The 14042-nt window shown below is 37.8% G+C and overlaps 1 protein-coding gene across 1 annotated transcript in view; it reads left to right on the forward strand.

The window, feature by feature from the left end:
• USH2A (usherin) overlaps window positions 1–14042 on the forward strand; it is a 596134-nt gene that overhangs the window by 374083 nt on the left and 208009 nt on the right. Inside the window, 1 exon segment of the mRNA XM_030557510.1 lies at window positions 8992–9171. Coding sequence (XP_030413370.1) covers window positions 8992–9171 — 180 coding nt within the window.

The raw sequence follows: 14042 nt of genomic DNA on the forward strand, positions 1-14042 counted from the left end.
ATTCAAAGAGGAGAAGTTTCTCTTCCCTGACAGATATTTCCACTTACAAACAGCCAAGGAAAGTTAGGGTGTGAACACAAAGGTTTTTCACTGGCCAGACTCTTGTGACTTAGTTGGATGAGCAAGAGGTAGGCGAGAGTGTCCAAGGAACATTCTCCCACCGTGAACTGGGGCTAGGCCCAAAAGGTCATCCATTGAGTGTAAGAACTTTGCTCACCTCCCCTAGCCATGACCCTCCCTTCCCTGCACCACCTAGCAGAGGAACAGATACATGTTTCATTCTAAGCAGCTGGTTTCCCCCCTGAAACTCATGTGTTGGCCTGAGGCATGTTTCCTCCAGGAGCTCCTGCTTTGGCGCTGCATCCTTAGACTGGCCTGTAAATTCTAGTCCATAAAAAGGAGTGAGCAAATAAAGACATGTCCCTTCACGTTTGCCACATTAGGATTTAGGCTTGTTTGCACTGATAAGAATAAGTGGGAATTTTCATCAATTGATAATAATACTTTCCCTTTACAAGGGCTCTTTTCGTTTGGGGCTCTGAAAGTGCTGATCACCATAGCACTGTCATATAGGTAAGTAGTATTAGCCTCAATTGACAGAGGAGGGGAACTAAATCAGAGAGAGACTGAGTGCTGTATTCAGGAATAGAACTCAAGAGTTTAGACTCTCAGTCCCCTGCTGTGAGAGGCCATATGCCCTTTCTCTTTATTCTTTAAATATTCTGTACCTTTCATTTTTAAAACTATAACATGTTTTAATTATCATGGGAAAGTGTTAATAAAGAAAGAAAAGTACTTTCAGTTCAAGGATCATACAAAAGTTGGGAGCTATTCATTATTGATAAGACTAGGTGCTCATTTGGGATTGATAGCAGTAGTTGGATTTGCTATTTTATCACAGTTAACGTTGAGCTACCCATCTTTTATAAGGAGCTCTCATAACATCCAGCAACCCTCTCCGAGCCCTCAAAATGAGAATAAGGGTAGCCTATGATAAGACAGACTCTCAGTTACAGAGCACAGTTTCAAGGCTGGAGACCATGATCTATGTGTAAGAACAGCAGATCTGCCAACTCCAAGAGCGGAGGAAAAAATAGCTGCTCACTTGATTGAGACAAAGGGGCAGTGCACTCATCTGGAAAAATAACAATTTGTTGAAAAGAGGAAAAATAGCTCAAACTGAAAAACAGAAAACTCACACTTTAAAAATTGTTATAGTAATTGGGAAGACACTGAAAAAACAGTTAGTAGTATGTGATATTCACCCAAATAAAGATGGGGAAAATTATAATATGCTTTCTTAATGGCATAAAATCAATCTGTGGTGTCTTTTGTTTTTAATTCTAAATACTGTACTAGAAACATAAGGGGAGGAGAGAGTGGTGGAGGGAGGATTTTAGATGGAACTAAATTTGCATCTGGGGCTTTCAGAATGAAATTCATGAGTGCTTGACAATATGGCAGAATTAATGGAAGATAGAACAAACTTGTATTGGAGAGTGTCTTTATGGTCACAGGACTTTCTCCAAGGTGTTCAGTAGGACAAAACCAGATATAGAGCGAAGTATACGTCTGGGCATAGCTGGGGTTGGAGGGATGGACTTTTTGGTCACGGAGAGGGACAAAGAAAGAGAGAGCAGAGCGAGGGGAATCAACAACTGAAACAGCAGAGGAGAGAAAACAGGACAAAGGGGTCTCAGAACAGTAGAGAAGCCATGGACTTCAATGGATTGAAGGTTGTGGAAGGGCCAAGTGGGGAGAAAGTTGATGAGAGTTGGTAAGCAGTGTTGAAGGAGGTTAGAAAATGGTAACACGGACATTAAATAATCAGAGAAAGAGAAGTATTGAGTGAGGGCAAGGTGAATTGAGTGAACATTTCTGTGAAGGGAGGGAGTTGATACAGGGTTTGTGATCAAATGAAGAGGTGAGGGTAAGGAGGCGGGTGGCTTACTGGTGAGGTAGGACATCATTCTGGAAGATTAAGTTGTTGAGGTTGAAGGTGTGGGATTGTGAGAGGAGAAGGAGGTTTTGTGAAGTTTTAGATTTTCCTTCATGGGAAGGGTGGAGGGCTTGAATCTTGTTCCCAGTTCTGCCACTCACTATTTTTGTGACTTGAGATAAGACACTTAGCCTCTGTATCCCTGTTTGCTCATATGTAAAATAGGTCTAAAAATAACAATAGGGTGTTGTGCAGGTTCATTAGATAATGTTTGTGTAGTGTTTTGAGATCCTCGGATGAAAGTTCTATGATACTATAACTCATTCAGTAGCTCCTTACAGCATGAGCAGTCCCACTGAAGTGAATGTATTTGTGGAGCAAGATTCTACTCAATGCAAGTAAGGATATCAGAATCTGCTTCTATATAAGAACAGTAGACGTCAAAAGTCATGTTTCAGAACTTGAAACAAAGCCTTAAACTCAGTCTCACCAAATAAATTGCCTTCTGAAGTACAGTAGTAGAAAATTTGTTATCTTGTTTTTGTGACTAGAATGTGACAAAACCACCATATTTTCCTGGACGCTAACATAATGTTAAAAGGAAACAATCTAGTGTTAAATATGTATGTGAGCATAAGTACTTTATTTTTATAGAGTACCTTTCATCTTGAATGATTTCACAGCACTTTTCACATATCATACATGTAGCATGTGAAATGCAGCCCCTTCTAGGGTAGAGAACAGCAGTCAACTGGCATAGGACACACTGCCCCCAGGGCTGGGGAGAGAAAATTTTTTTATCCAAGGACACCAACCCAGAGGGGAAAAAAACCAGTGATCTTATGAAAAGCATCATGATTCTTTAATGTCCACAGAAAGTGTAAAAGACCTTAGTTAGTAAGTTCCTACCCCAAATCTCCACACTCTCAGTAAAGTGCTTGGCATTGAAAATTTATTGCCTTAGTAATCAAGGACCTAAATAATAATAGTAATAAATATATGTGATGTTCCTTGAGGAAATTGTGCCCACTTGATACAGAATGTACTTTTGTCATTTTGTGTACAGGATGCAGTTTTTCAATTTAACATCTTTTCTACCTAAATTTTTATCCAGATGGGAAAGGCTACCTTAAAAGAGAAACATTCTTACAAAAATACAGTTTTTGAGTATTAGAAGAATGTATTTGGTTTATTTTACTTCCTTTCTCATTATAGTCTTAGTCGTAAGAATGGTTTCATGTTATGCCATTTTCTGTTCTCGTTACAACCTTTGTCACATGAATAAGATATCAGAATGCTAATGCCTAATATACAGTACTCTGTGTCTGCTGGTACAATACTGTACTACTGCAACCTTTGCAATATTATGTATTCTGATTGGCTGTCCATTTCACCTCTTCCCCACAAGTTAATAAGGCTGTAAAAAGGAAAGAACTTGAAATGGCCAGCCAGTCAAATTACAGAATATTGAAAAGGTCAGAGCAGTACAGCACACAGAAAAAAATTACGGAATATATGAGGCATTAAAATTCTTGTGACAATGATTATAACAGGAATGGAAAAGGATACCCATTTATGTTATTTCAATCTAGTGAACCCCATAGGATGATGTACCCAGGACAGCATTAATTTACGCACCACCAAGCTGCATGAATTTTATGCACCTATTTACACTGATATTCAATAAAAAAAGGATGTGCAGCTGCTTTGGAACCCTTTTTGAACTGTACTTCTAATGATACAGAGACCCTTCAACTAGAAACACCCACCAACTAGAATGCTGGGTAAAGCTTTGCACTTTTTTTTACAATGATGTACAGGTGGAATGTATATAAGTTACAAAAGGATGTTTTTTCTACATTACTTTTTCTTGTTCTGTATATTCTTTTCTGTGTATGTAGATAGATATTCTTTTTTAACAGAAAGTGAGGAAATAAACTTATTTTTGGTAGCCTTTAGTTGGAGGTTCTTAGAGTATCATCATAATGACATAATAAAACACAGAGATGGGGGAAGAGCTATATTAAGGCAGGATCCTTATGATCCATGCCTACCAATATAGATAGCAGCAGTAAGTCAAGGGAGAAAAATCCAGGCTTCATCCAGGTGGCGGGGAAAGCATAATGAGGAGTGGTCCTGGTGTAAATGAGGAGTGACTCCACTGAAGTCAGTGAAGTTACATTTGTGTAAAAAACTGAAAATGAGATCAGAATCAGGCAGAGTTGGGGAGAAATGGAGAGAGCCTGACTGGAAGAAAGAACAGGAGTTCTTGTGGCACCTTAGAGGCTAACAAATTTATTTCATAGATTCATAGACTCTAGGACTGGAAGGGACCTTGAGAGGTCATCGAGTCCAGTCCCCTGCCCTCATGGCAGGATCAAATACTGTCTAGACCATCCCTGATAGACATTTATCTAATCTACTCTTAAATATCTCCAGAGATGGAGATTCCACAACCTCTCTAGGCAATTTATTCCAGTGTTTAACCACCCTGACAGTTAGGACTTTTTCCTAACGTCCAACCTAAATCTCCCTTGCTGCAGTTTAAGCCCATTGCTTCTTGTTCTATCATTAGAGGCTAAGGTGAACAAGTTTTCTCCCTCTTCCTGATGACACCCTTTTAGATACCTGAAAACTGCTATCCTGTTCCCCTCAGTCTTCTCTTTTCCAAACTAAACAAACCCAGTTCTTTCAGTCTTCCTTCATAGGTCATGTTCTCAAGACCTTTAATCATTCTTGTTGCTCTTCTCTGGACCCTCTCCAATTTCTCCACATCTTTCTTGAAATGCGGTGCCCAGAACTGGACACAATACTCCAGCTGAGGCCTAACTAGCGCAGAGTAGAGTGGAAGAATGACTTCTCGTGTCTTGCTCACAACACACCTGTTAATGCATCCCAGAATCACGTTTGCTTTTTTTGCAACAGCATCACACTGTTGACTCATATTTAGCTTGTGGTCCACTATAACCCCTAGATCCCTTTCTGCCATACTCCTTCCTAGACAGTCTCTTCCCATTTTGTATGTGTGAAACTGATTGTTCCTTCCTAAGTGGAGCACTTTACATTTGTCTGTATTAAACTTCATCCTGTTTACCTCAGACCATTTCTCTAATTTGTCCAGATCATTTTAAATTATGACCCTGTCCTCCAAAGCAGTTGCAATCCCTCCCAGTTTGGTATCATCTGCAAACTTAATAAGCGTACTTCCTATGCCAACATCTAAGTCGAGCCTAAGCTTTCATGGACTACAGCCCACTCCATTGGATTCATACAATGGAACATATAGTAAGGAGATATATATATACACATACAGAGAACATGAAAAGGAGAGAGTTGCCCTACCAACTCTAAGAGACTAATTAATTAAGATGAGCAATTATCAACAGGAGAAAAAAAACTTTTGTAGTGATAATCAAGACAGCTCATTTCAGACAGTTTGACAGGAAGATGTGAGGATACTTAACATAGGGAAATAGATTCAATGTGTGAAATGGCTCAGCCGTTCCCAGTCTCTATTCAAGCCTAAATTGATGGTATCTAGTTTGCATATTAATTCAAGTTCAGCAGTTTCTCGCTGGAGTCTGTACTCAAAAAGTACTCCTGGACTTTTTGCGGATACAGACTAACACAGCTGCTACTCTGAAACCTAGCTGGAAAAAAGTCCTTCTGGGAGTGAATAAGATCAAGGAATCTGGGGAAACCAGGGACTGTGAAGACGAGCTGTGTATGTATGTGTGGAGGGGTTCATATCTCTGAGAGCAGTGCAGGCCATTCAGGGGCAAGATTGGCAGGCTCTGGGGGAAGCTATTTTCTTCCTACCTGGAAATGCTCCTCCAGAATGGGCATTTCAGCAAGGTGGTGATGGGAACTTCTCTGCTGAAGCATCAGTGATTGGTCATGTCAGATACTATGAAGCACTGACCGTTTGACCAAAGTGAAACAATTGCCCTTAAGGATTTAACAGTGTCTCAAGCTATTGTTTGCAATGGAATATAGCACCCTCTGTAGGAAGCTGAGATTGGAACTAAGAATGGGGTGGGGGAAAGGACACACATGAAAACTGGAAAGAGAGATGCACAATCTACTTATACTCCCAAATAAGGACCAAACTGAGGCAGATTAGGCAGGAATGACATAGGGTGATATGAAACGCTTATCATCATAGCACTTTCTGTCAGGCTGAACCAATGCGGCTGCATTTTCCAGCCCACTGAAAGCAAAGTTTATGCAGTCAAAAGTGGTAAAGCTGCACATTGCATGTCACTCCCAGCAGGAGCAATATTTTAAAAATATTTTTCTAATATTCTATTTTTGCCCATAGCTGTAAGTAGCTTGGCTGTGAATGGCAATAAGAAACTCTTGGTCTGTGTTAGGAGAATGGTTGGTGCTCTTCAGTTTATAAATATATAAAGCAGTGAAGAATCTGAATTTCCGTGTTGTCTAACTCATTGTAAATGTGCAAGTTCATTTTTGAGCTGAATAAAATGGTTATATAATTACATACTTCTCATAATTATCGAGTAATTATATACTTCTTATAATTGCCAAGTAATCATTCTGCTATAACTAGAACTTAATGTTACAACTAATTGTATAATTACTGTGTTATTAATGCTGTTATCCTGACAACTTAGAACAAAGTGTTGCCTTGTCGATTTTTTTCCCCTAAACTGCATTTTTAAAAATAGGCAACAAGCAATATTATCTTATCTGGAAAGAGATTTAAAAAATAAAGAACACAAACAAATGGGCAGGGAAATCATGTGTGTTCATCTAGGGCTTGTATAGTCTAGCATGAAAGGTGTTAACACATTTAAAAACCCTAATGTAAACTGGGCAGGATACATTTTAACACATTAATTGAGTGAAGTGAACCTTGGGGAGCCCGTGTTACAATACAAAGGTCTAACGTGTTAAAATACATCATGCTTTGTCTACATTAGGTATTTAAAATTTATTAATTAGAACATTTTCACTAGCAGGTTTTAAATACATACCTTTTAGCATAGCATAGACAAGCCGTTAGGTAGACTACATAAATTGGGGCTTTTATGTATATATGGAGTTGGTGTTTGCACTTTACTGTGTTTTCTGTGCTTTCACTGTTATTCATAAAACAGAAGTGAAAGCACAAATAGAAAGAGAGACTGCTTCACTGAGAGGCATATAGGGGTTTGAGATGCATATACAGACACCCAGATCAAGCAGTGGCCCCATGCACAATTCCTGTCTAGAAGGAGTAGAATGTGTGAGGTTGCATACGGATGGTCTCAGGTGAATAATGCTACCTTTGCAGGAGTTTATCTGTACCTTTTGTGGAATGTGAAGAGGTGTTACGCCAGTTTTCTTGCATGAGACAAAATGCGTCCCTCATTATGGCATGTAAAGTAGGGTCTATTGGCATAGTTCTGTTCTCAGTTCCACTGGTGTAATCCAGATTAAATGTATTAACTTCAGTGAAGTTACTTGAATTTATGCTAGTGTAAATGAGATCAGCATCTGTCCCTATGTTACACTATATTGCTTAGTGGTATTGTAATGGAGGCAGAATTTGGCCAACAGATAAATTGGACTTCAGTGGAGACTGAAAAAAGGAATGCAAGACTAAAAGTTAAAACACAAGAAGAAGTAAATTTACAATACTTTAGCTATGGAATAATCAAAACCATGCCCTAAATTCCATCATTGCAATTCTGTTGACATCAAGAAAGTTGCATGGCTGCAATTTGGGGCCAATACCTTTAAAATAAGTGAATTACAAAATGTTTGCAAGAATCACCAAATCATAGTATGATGGCTGCATAGAGAGAGCATTTATAGAGTGCCTTGGCTGTGTGAGGGTGAAAGTGAATGTGTTGGAAGTGCTATTGAAAGTGGTGTTTGAAAAACTGCTTCAGGCTTAACAATGTGCTCAGTTTTAACGATGTATATTAAACATGCACAAAGAAAAATGGAGCCCAGTGAGTGTTCAGAAAGGTGTAACTAGAACAGAATTTGGTTGTATTATTATTATTTTGAAATATGTGTATCTATTGTATTTTGGTTTTGCAGCGGACTCAGACTGGAGAACTAAATCCGCTGCTTTTGAGAATTGTGACTCATATTGCCTTTGTTCCAGATATTTTAAAATCCTACATCTTTCCATTCAGCTATTAGATATTCCATCTAAACAGATACTTGTCACCGTGGCATTCAAGCACTTCTGTGATGCTACCACTGATTTTTATGCAAAATTCACATTGACTTTAATGGGTGATGTTGATGATAGTATTATCATCTGTATACGTTCAAAACATTGGACAGTAAATTAGCACAGTTTTGCCCTCAGATACCTAAGTGCAAATTCCCTATTCTCCTCTCTTTCCTCAGGGGTTTTGCGGCATATGAAAGGGTTGGATTTTCCAAGAGGCCTAGGGGACTTAATCATCCAAATTCCCAGTTCAACTGAAAGCCTGTAGGCCTCTTTGGATACTTCATAAAATAGAATAATGTCAATCTTTCTTCCCCCTACATTAGGTCCAAGATCACATTTAAGCCCAGGTACTTTTCAAGCAACATTTGTCGTTCTCAGATATATGTAAATAGGAGTGATCTACCGCTTTGATGGAAGTACACATTTCTAGGCAGAAATCCTGACCCCATTAAGTCAATGAGAATTTTGCTATTGACTTCTATTGGGCCAAGATTGCATCCCTAAACTTTTTGAATGATCCTGCTCATTTGAACAGCTCTGAAGCAGCTGTCAGAACAGTAATGACTCCCAAATGTTGGTCCATGTTTTCAGCCTATAGCAATCTGTTTCTGTACATATATGGTTAGTTCTTATGATTTTATTCTTTTGGTACCTTGCAAATACCACAAGAAGAAGGAAGAAAGGAGAAAATTGGGCAAAAATATTAAATGTTCAAATGGGGTCATCTTTTCCTCCCATTGAAGTCAATGGCAAAATCCCCATTGACACCAGTAGTGTCAGAACTTGGTCCATAAAGAATAGGAATTGCAGTAGGTACAAAACCTGACTATTGTTCTCCCCACTTTTTTGTTTTTAACAGCTAATGCTAATTACACTATTGTAAATGGCACAAAGATCTTACACAGCAGCAAAGAATCCGACATATGGGTGCCCATTAGAGGACTGATTCCATATGCTAACTACACTATCCAAGTAAATGCTTCCAATAGCCAAGGCAGCGTGATAAGTGATCCCATGACACTAGCCATGCCTCCAGGGGGTAAGTAGAAAAAAAGTTATGTTGCTCTGTATGTTACAAATATACTGTTATGTTATGCTGTGTTGTTCTGTTGAACACATTGTTTATTATTGCAACTGAGTATTTGAAGTTCAGAGGAACATCTGCGTTAGCAACTGTTACTTGCAACTGTTGGGTTCAGCTTCTTATACATGGTTGGCCTTACCATCAGGTGAACTGAGGCGGTCGCCTCAGGTGCCAGATTGTGGGGGGGGGGGCACCACTAGGACCCAGAGTGTAAAAAATTGTGTCTGTTGCTGGTGCATATGTGTTCTCTCTGCTCTAGATGCACAGAGATGGTGGAGTGCTGTGCTGGAGGAAGGCAGAATTGAGACCTTTCAAAGTTTTGGGGGCATCATTTGAGCTCCCCGCCTCAGGTGCAAAAATGTTGTGGGCCGGCCCTGTTCTAATACGACCTATTGCACATCTTAAAAACTGTAAGATATGAAGGCATAAGTAGATATCCATAAGTTTGTGTGTGTGAATATGAAATGTCCTGCAGTTTTTGTTTGTTTGTGAGAGGCACTCAGGTAGCCTAGTGATAGGTTATTCTGATACAAGAACCTAGATAGGTGCGCACACTGCAGAGGATAATCTGATTCTGTATAGAAAGTGTAAGCTATGCACAGGAACAGTATTTATTGGATATATTTTGAAGTGGTTGGTGTGTTAATGGTAATGTTCAGTTTCAGCAGCATAGTGGCTGGAATCACAGATTGGTGTAGATCTCCTGAAATCAATGGAACTATGCTAATTTACACCAGGTGAGGATCTAGTCCACTTCTGGTAAGTTATCTATCAAGAAGGATTTGAAATATGCTTCATACCACAGCTGAACAAATACCTGCGAACATTTTATCTGCATACTCACTGAAATCAAAGCTTGAATTCACATCAGATGGGTTTGTGTCCCTTTTGTATTGTCTTTACATGAATAGTCTAATGAATGAATTTTCTAACAGGAATGTTTGCAGAAACAGTGAAACATAAGTGAATATTCCTAAAAGTGAATTTTGAACCTATAAATGAGAGATAATCAACAAGCTGATCCTTAGTGGTATATTTATGGAGCAAAGGACCAGGAACAATGCTAGGGAACTACATATATAGTCACAACTAGCCAACATAACACAAATATCAAATAATACTCACGATATGTTTGCAAACAATGTTCTATCCAAAAATTATTTGTAACTTTGACAAAGGGAAAATCGTAAACTGTATATGGACAATTCTCGAACAGGAAAAGTGGATCAATTCACATAATATACCATATGCTTTTAATAGTGGACTCACCTCTATCCAATGCTAAGAAACAAAAAATATAGTTTTATTATAATAAACTAAATCTGAGATAAATTGTTTATTGAAGCTATAAATTAACATCACATCTAATCTATGTGTGATTGTTCAGTTTTGAAGAAAGGAATCAGAAACTTGGTGCTGACAGTTTTAAAAAATGAAAAGATACAGGATCTCTGAAGATAGGCAAGGATGTGCACAAGTTTATGATAGCCATTAGGATATACTTTCTTTCATCATTAGATTGTTGTTGATTACAATTAGGAAACTTATAGCTTTGAAATTATCTTTTTTATGACCTTGTGGTAGTTTAAAGGCAATACCTCATTGATTAAATAGGTTTTAGTTCATGCTTCCTTTTACTTAATGATCTGAAAACATATTATCCTGATTTACACATAAAATCATGCTGAAAAGCATGTGGCATTCACTAGAATATGTGTGTTTAAGTAGAATTAAATTAGCACTGAGAGTTATTAAAGAAATCTTCCATACCGTTTTCCAGTGGACTGTGAGCCATACTGAAATGAATAATAAATGAATCAGTGCATGTGAGAGAAGTACTGTTATATATGACATTCTATAATCCATATTTACCTTTCCATTATGTTTTATTATAATCACTGTTTAATTTGAGTGCAATAACATTCTAATTCATAATTCTATATTCTAAGTGTAATAGTTATTTATCAATGGGACAAATCCTGTACATTGAAGTTATTGGGTGGAATATTGGCCCCATTGAAATCAGTGGAAATTTTGCCATTGACTTCGTAGGGGCTGGGATTTCACTCATTGATATCAGTGGGAGTTTTGCTTGACCCCAAGGAATGAAACAAGACTACAGGATTTGATGCTGCATGGTTATAGCTAAAAGCTGTAGGTCAAATTCTGGTGATTTATACCCATGCATGTCCTTGAACTGTGCACATGATAGCAGGATTTGACCCTATCTTAGACTTCATCTTTTAACCTCCATGGTTCTTGATCAATGAAATTTAAGACTACGTCAGTGGCAAATAGTGACAGAAGCATTGTTTCATACTGAAGTGTTTAAAAAGTGTGATCAGGAATACAGAGCCGCCTGTTGTAACTCATCACACAAGGGAGTGACAATTGCTTGATTAAGTGATGTGTAGCAAAGATGGTGAAGAGTTATACTTAATACATCTGGAGATTCTTGGAGAGGGAAAGGGGTTTTTTTGGACAAAAGATTGCCTAAAAAGGGAGAGTAGTCTCTTGAACGCTACAAGTTTTATAGTATTTAGTAATGTATGGGGGTTGAAACCTAAATATATAAAGATTAATTATAGTCTTTCAATGGGTCCAAAACTGTAGCAATAACTTTCCAAGAAGCAAAAATACTCTACTGTTCAAAAATATGCACTATGGAGAATACTTTATAGAGTATGATAAAAGGCCATAAATCAGGTGGAAAGGTAGAGAACAAAGAAGTCCATCTTAATAGTCACAACAAATCAATACTATTAAATAGTGGGTATTTTTTCAGTTGATTCAGTAATTTTCAGACAAGGAGTCTTTGTTTTCTTTGATTTTTGTTTGAAATATTTTCTACTTTATTAAGCACTGAACTCTTATGCATATTGGTCTTATCAGTTGCTTAAGAAAATGTATCATCTTAATTTCTGGGAATGCAGTTCCTTGAATTTTACTTAAAATACCAAACCGAGTTGCACTGCTTAAATTCAACTCTAAAAAAAAATCCTCTCAGAAATAAAGAATATATTTTATATAAGTGCTTGACTAGAATTGCAGTTCAGGTTCAAGAGTTCTTAGAAAAGAATTAAAAAATAAAATAAAAATTGAATCCAAATGTTAATCCATAAATATGAAACTTTCTTTTGACCTTTACCCTGTAGCGGTCTGGAGTTACTAATGGGGTTAGGATTTCAACTCTTAATGCGACTTAGTGCATTAGTGTTTTGTATGCATGGAATTCAGCATTCAGTTTAATAAGTGGTTGACATTGGTGATGTCCCTTAATTTGCTTAAATCTAATTGGCTCTTTTATCAGTCAAACCTGTATGGATTGGCAATTGATCAGAAAGGGTCAGCCATGACTGTGCATGTAGTTAAATGATGGAACCACGACTTAAAGTCACTTTTGCATAATAATAAGCTGAAACCAGGAGAACAAATTATCTTAGAGTTGGAAGGCAAAAATAGCAGAGAAGTTTTGCAGGATGTTCAAGTTCAGAACAAAGGCATTATGGAGTGTATAAATTTTAAATACACTGCATTTTGCCTCAAGACTTAAAGCTTTTTTTTCCAGATGAACTGAAATCTTGTCTAAAACTGGCTTTGTTACATCAAAGAACTGCACAGAAAGCGAAAAGAGACAGAAGCAGCATAAAAGGGCATAGTTTAAAATGATTAGTGACAAATTTCATACCGCAGAGGTAGAAATAGATTTCTTCTGAGTTTTATATTTTCCCAAAAAGAATAAATTCATTCTATTTATCGTATCCTGAACTTCTTTGGTAGAAGTTGTAAAAGGTACTGTGTTAACAAGCCTCAGCACCAGTTTGAGGTTTTAAGCTAATAAAAAATGCTGGAAATAAAATTGTTTTAAAATTATTGGAATTAGCTAAATGCATTTAAGGTTTGAAAATGATATCAAAGAATACAACATATAAACTGCAAACAAAATCCTCTTTATATAGTATGCATGTATTAATAATTATGATTTATTTGTAAAATGGTAGCACCCAAAGACCTCTATCAGTATCAGGGTGACATTGCACTAGGTGTGTGTACAAACAGAGAGGAAGATGCATACATTCACTGGTGCAAAGAGCTTCCAATCCAGTTAGACAAAAAACAGTTGAAGTGTTGAGGAAGGGATTACAATATACTGTATTTGTAAAATGGAGACAATAATACTTCCATGCTCTCATTTTTCAGTTGCCTTGTCTATTTGGATTGTAAGCAAAGATTCTCTGCTAATATACAATTGTAAAATGCCCAGTTGGCGCCTCTAGCTGAATCTATAATAAAAACAACAAATAATTATAATAAATAAATAACATCTGAGCAAAATGATCAGGGTGATGGCAGATATTCTCCTTGTGCCAGACTTGTGTCCTATTTTTGTATGTTTGTTTTATTTATTTACAAACACTTAGTTTTAGATGTTGTGTTCTTTGTTTTTTTTCAGGACACTTAGGGTTGAAGTGTGAGAGAGGAAAGGATTGTTGGAGTGAGATAGGGAAACTGAGCGGGAAGGAGGTAGAGGGGTGAGAGGAAGGAAGGAGGTAGAAGAGTGAGATCACAGCTGAGAGGGTGAGCCTGGGGAGATGCTCGGTGTCTGTGGTGAGAGAGGGGCAGGATGAAGGTCAATGGCAAGACCGCAAATGAGGAGGGAAATTCCAGAGTGGAGTGGAGTGGATGATTCAGGAGTCTGTGAAGGCTCTTCCTAGCTGCTGGTTCTGTATTCCATGTAGACAGAGGGGGGGAGGCCAGCTGCTTTGTGGAAGGAACCCCCTAGGCTTCTGGACTCCTTCTGGTTGTTGCTCTTGTTCCATGTGAAA

The sequence above is a fragment of the Gopherus evgoodei genome, chromosome 3 (assembly GCF_007399415.2).
Source record: "Gopherus evgoodei ecotype Sinaloan lineage chromosome 3, rGopEvg1_v1.p, whole genome shotgun sequence".
Taxonomy (NCBI): domain Eukaryota; kingdom Metazoa; phylum Chordata; order Testudines; family Testudinidae; genus Gopherus; species Gopherus evgoodei.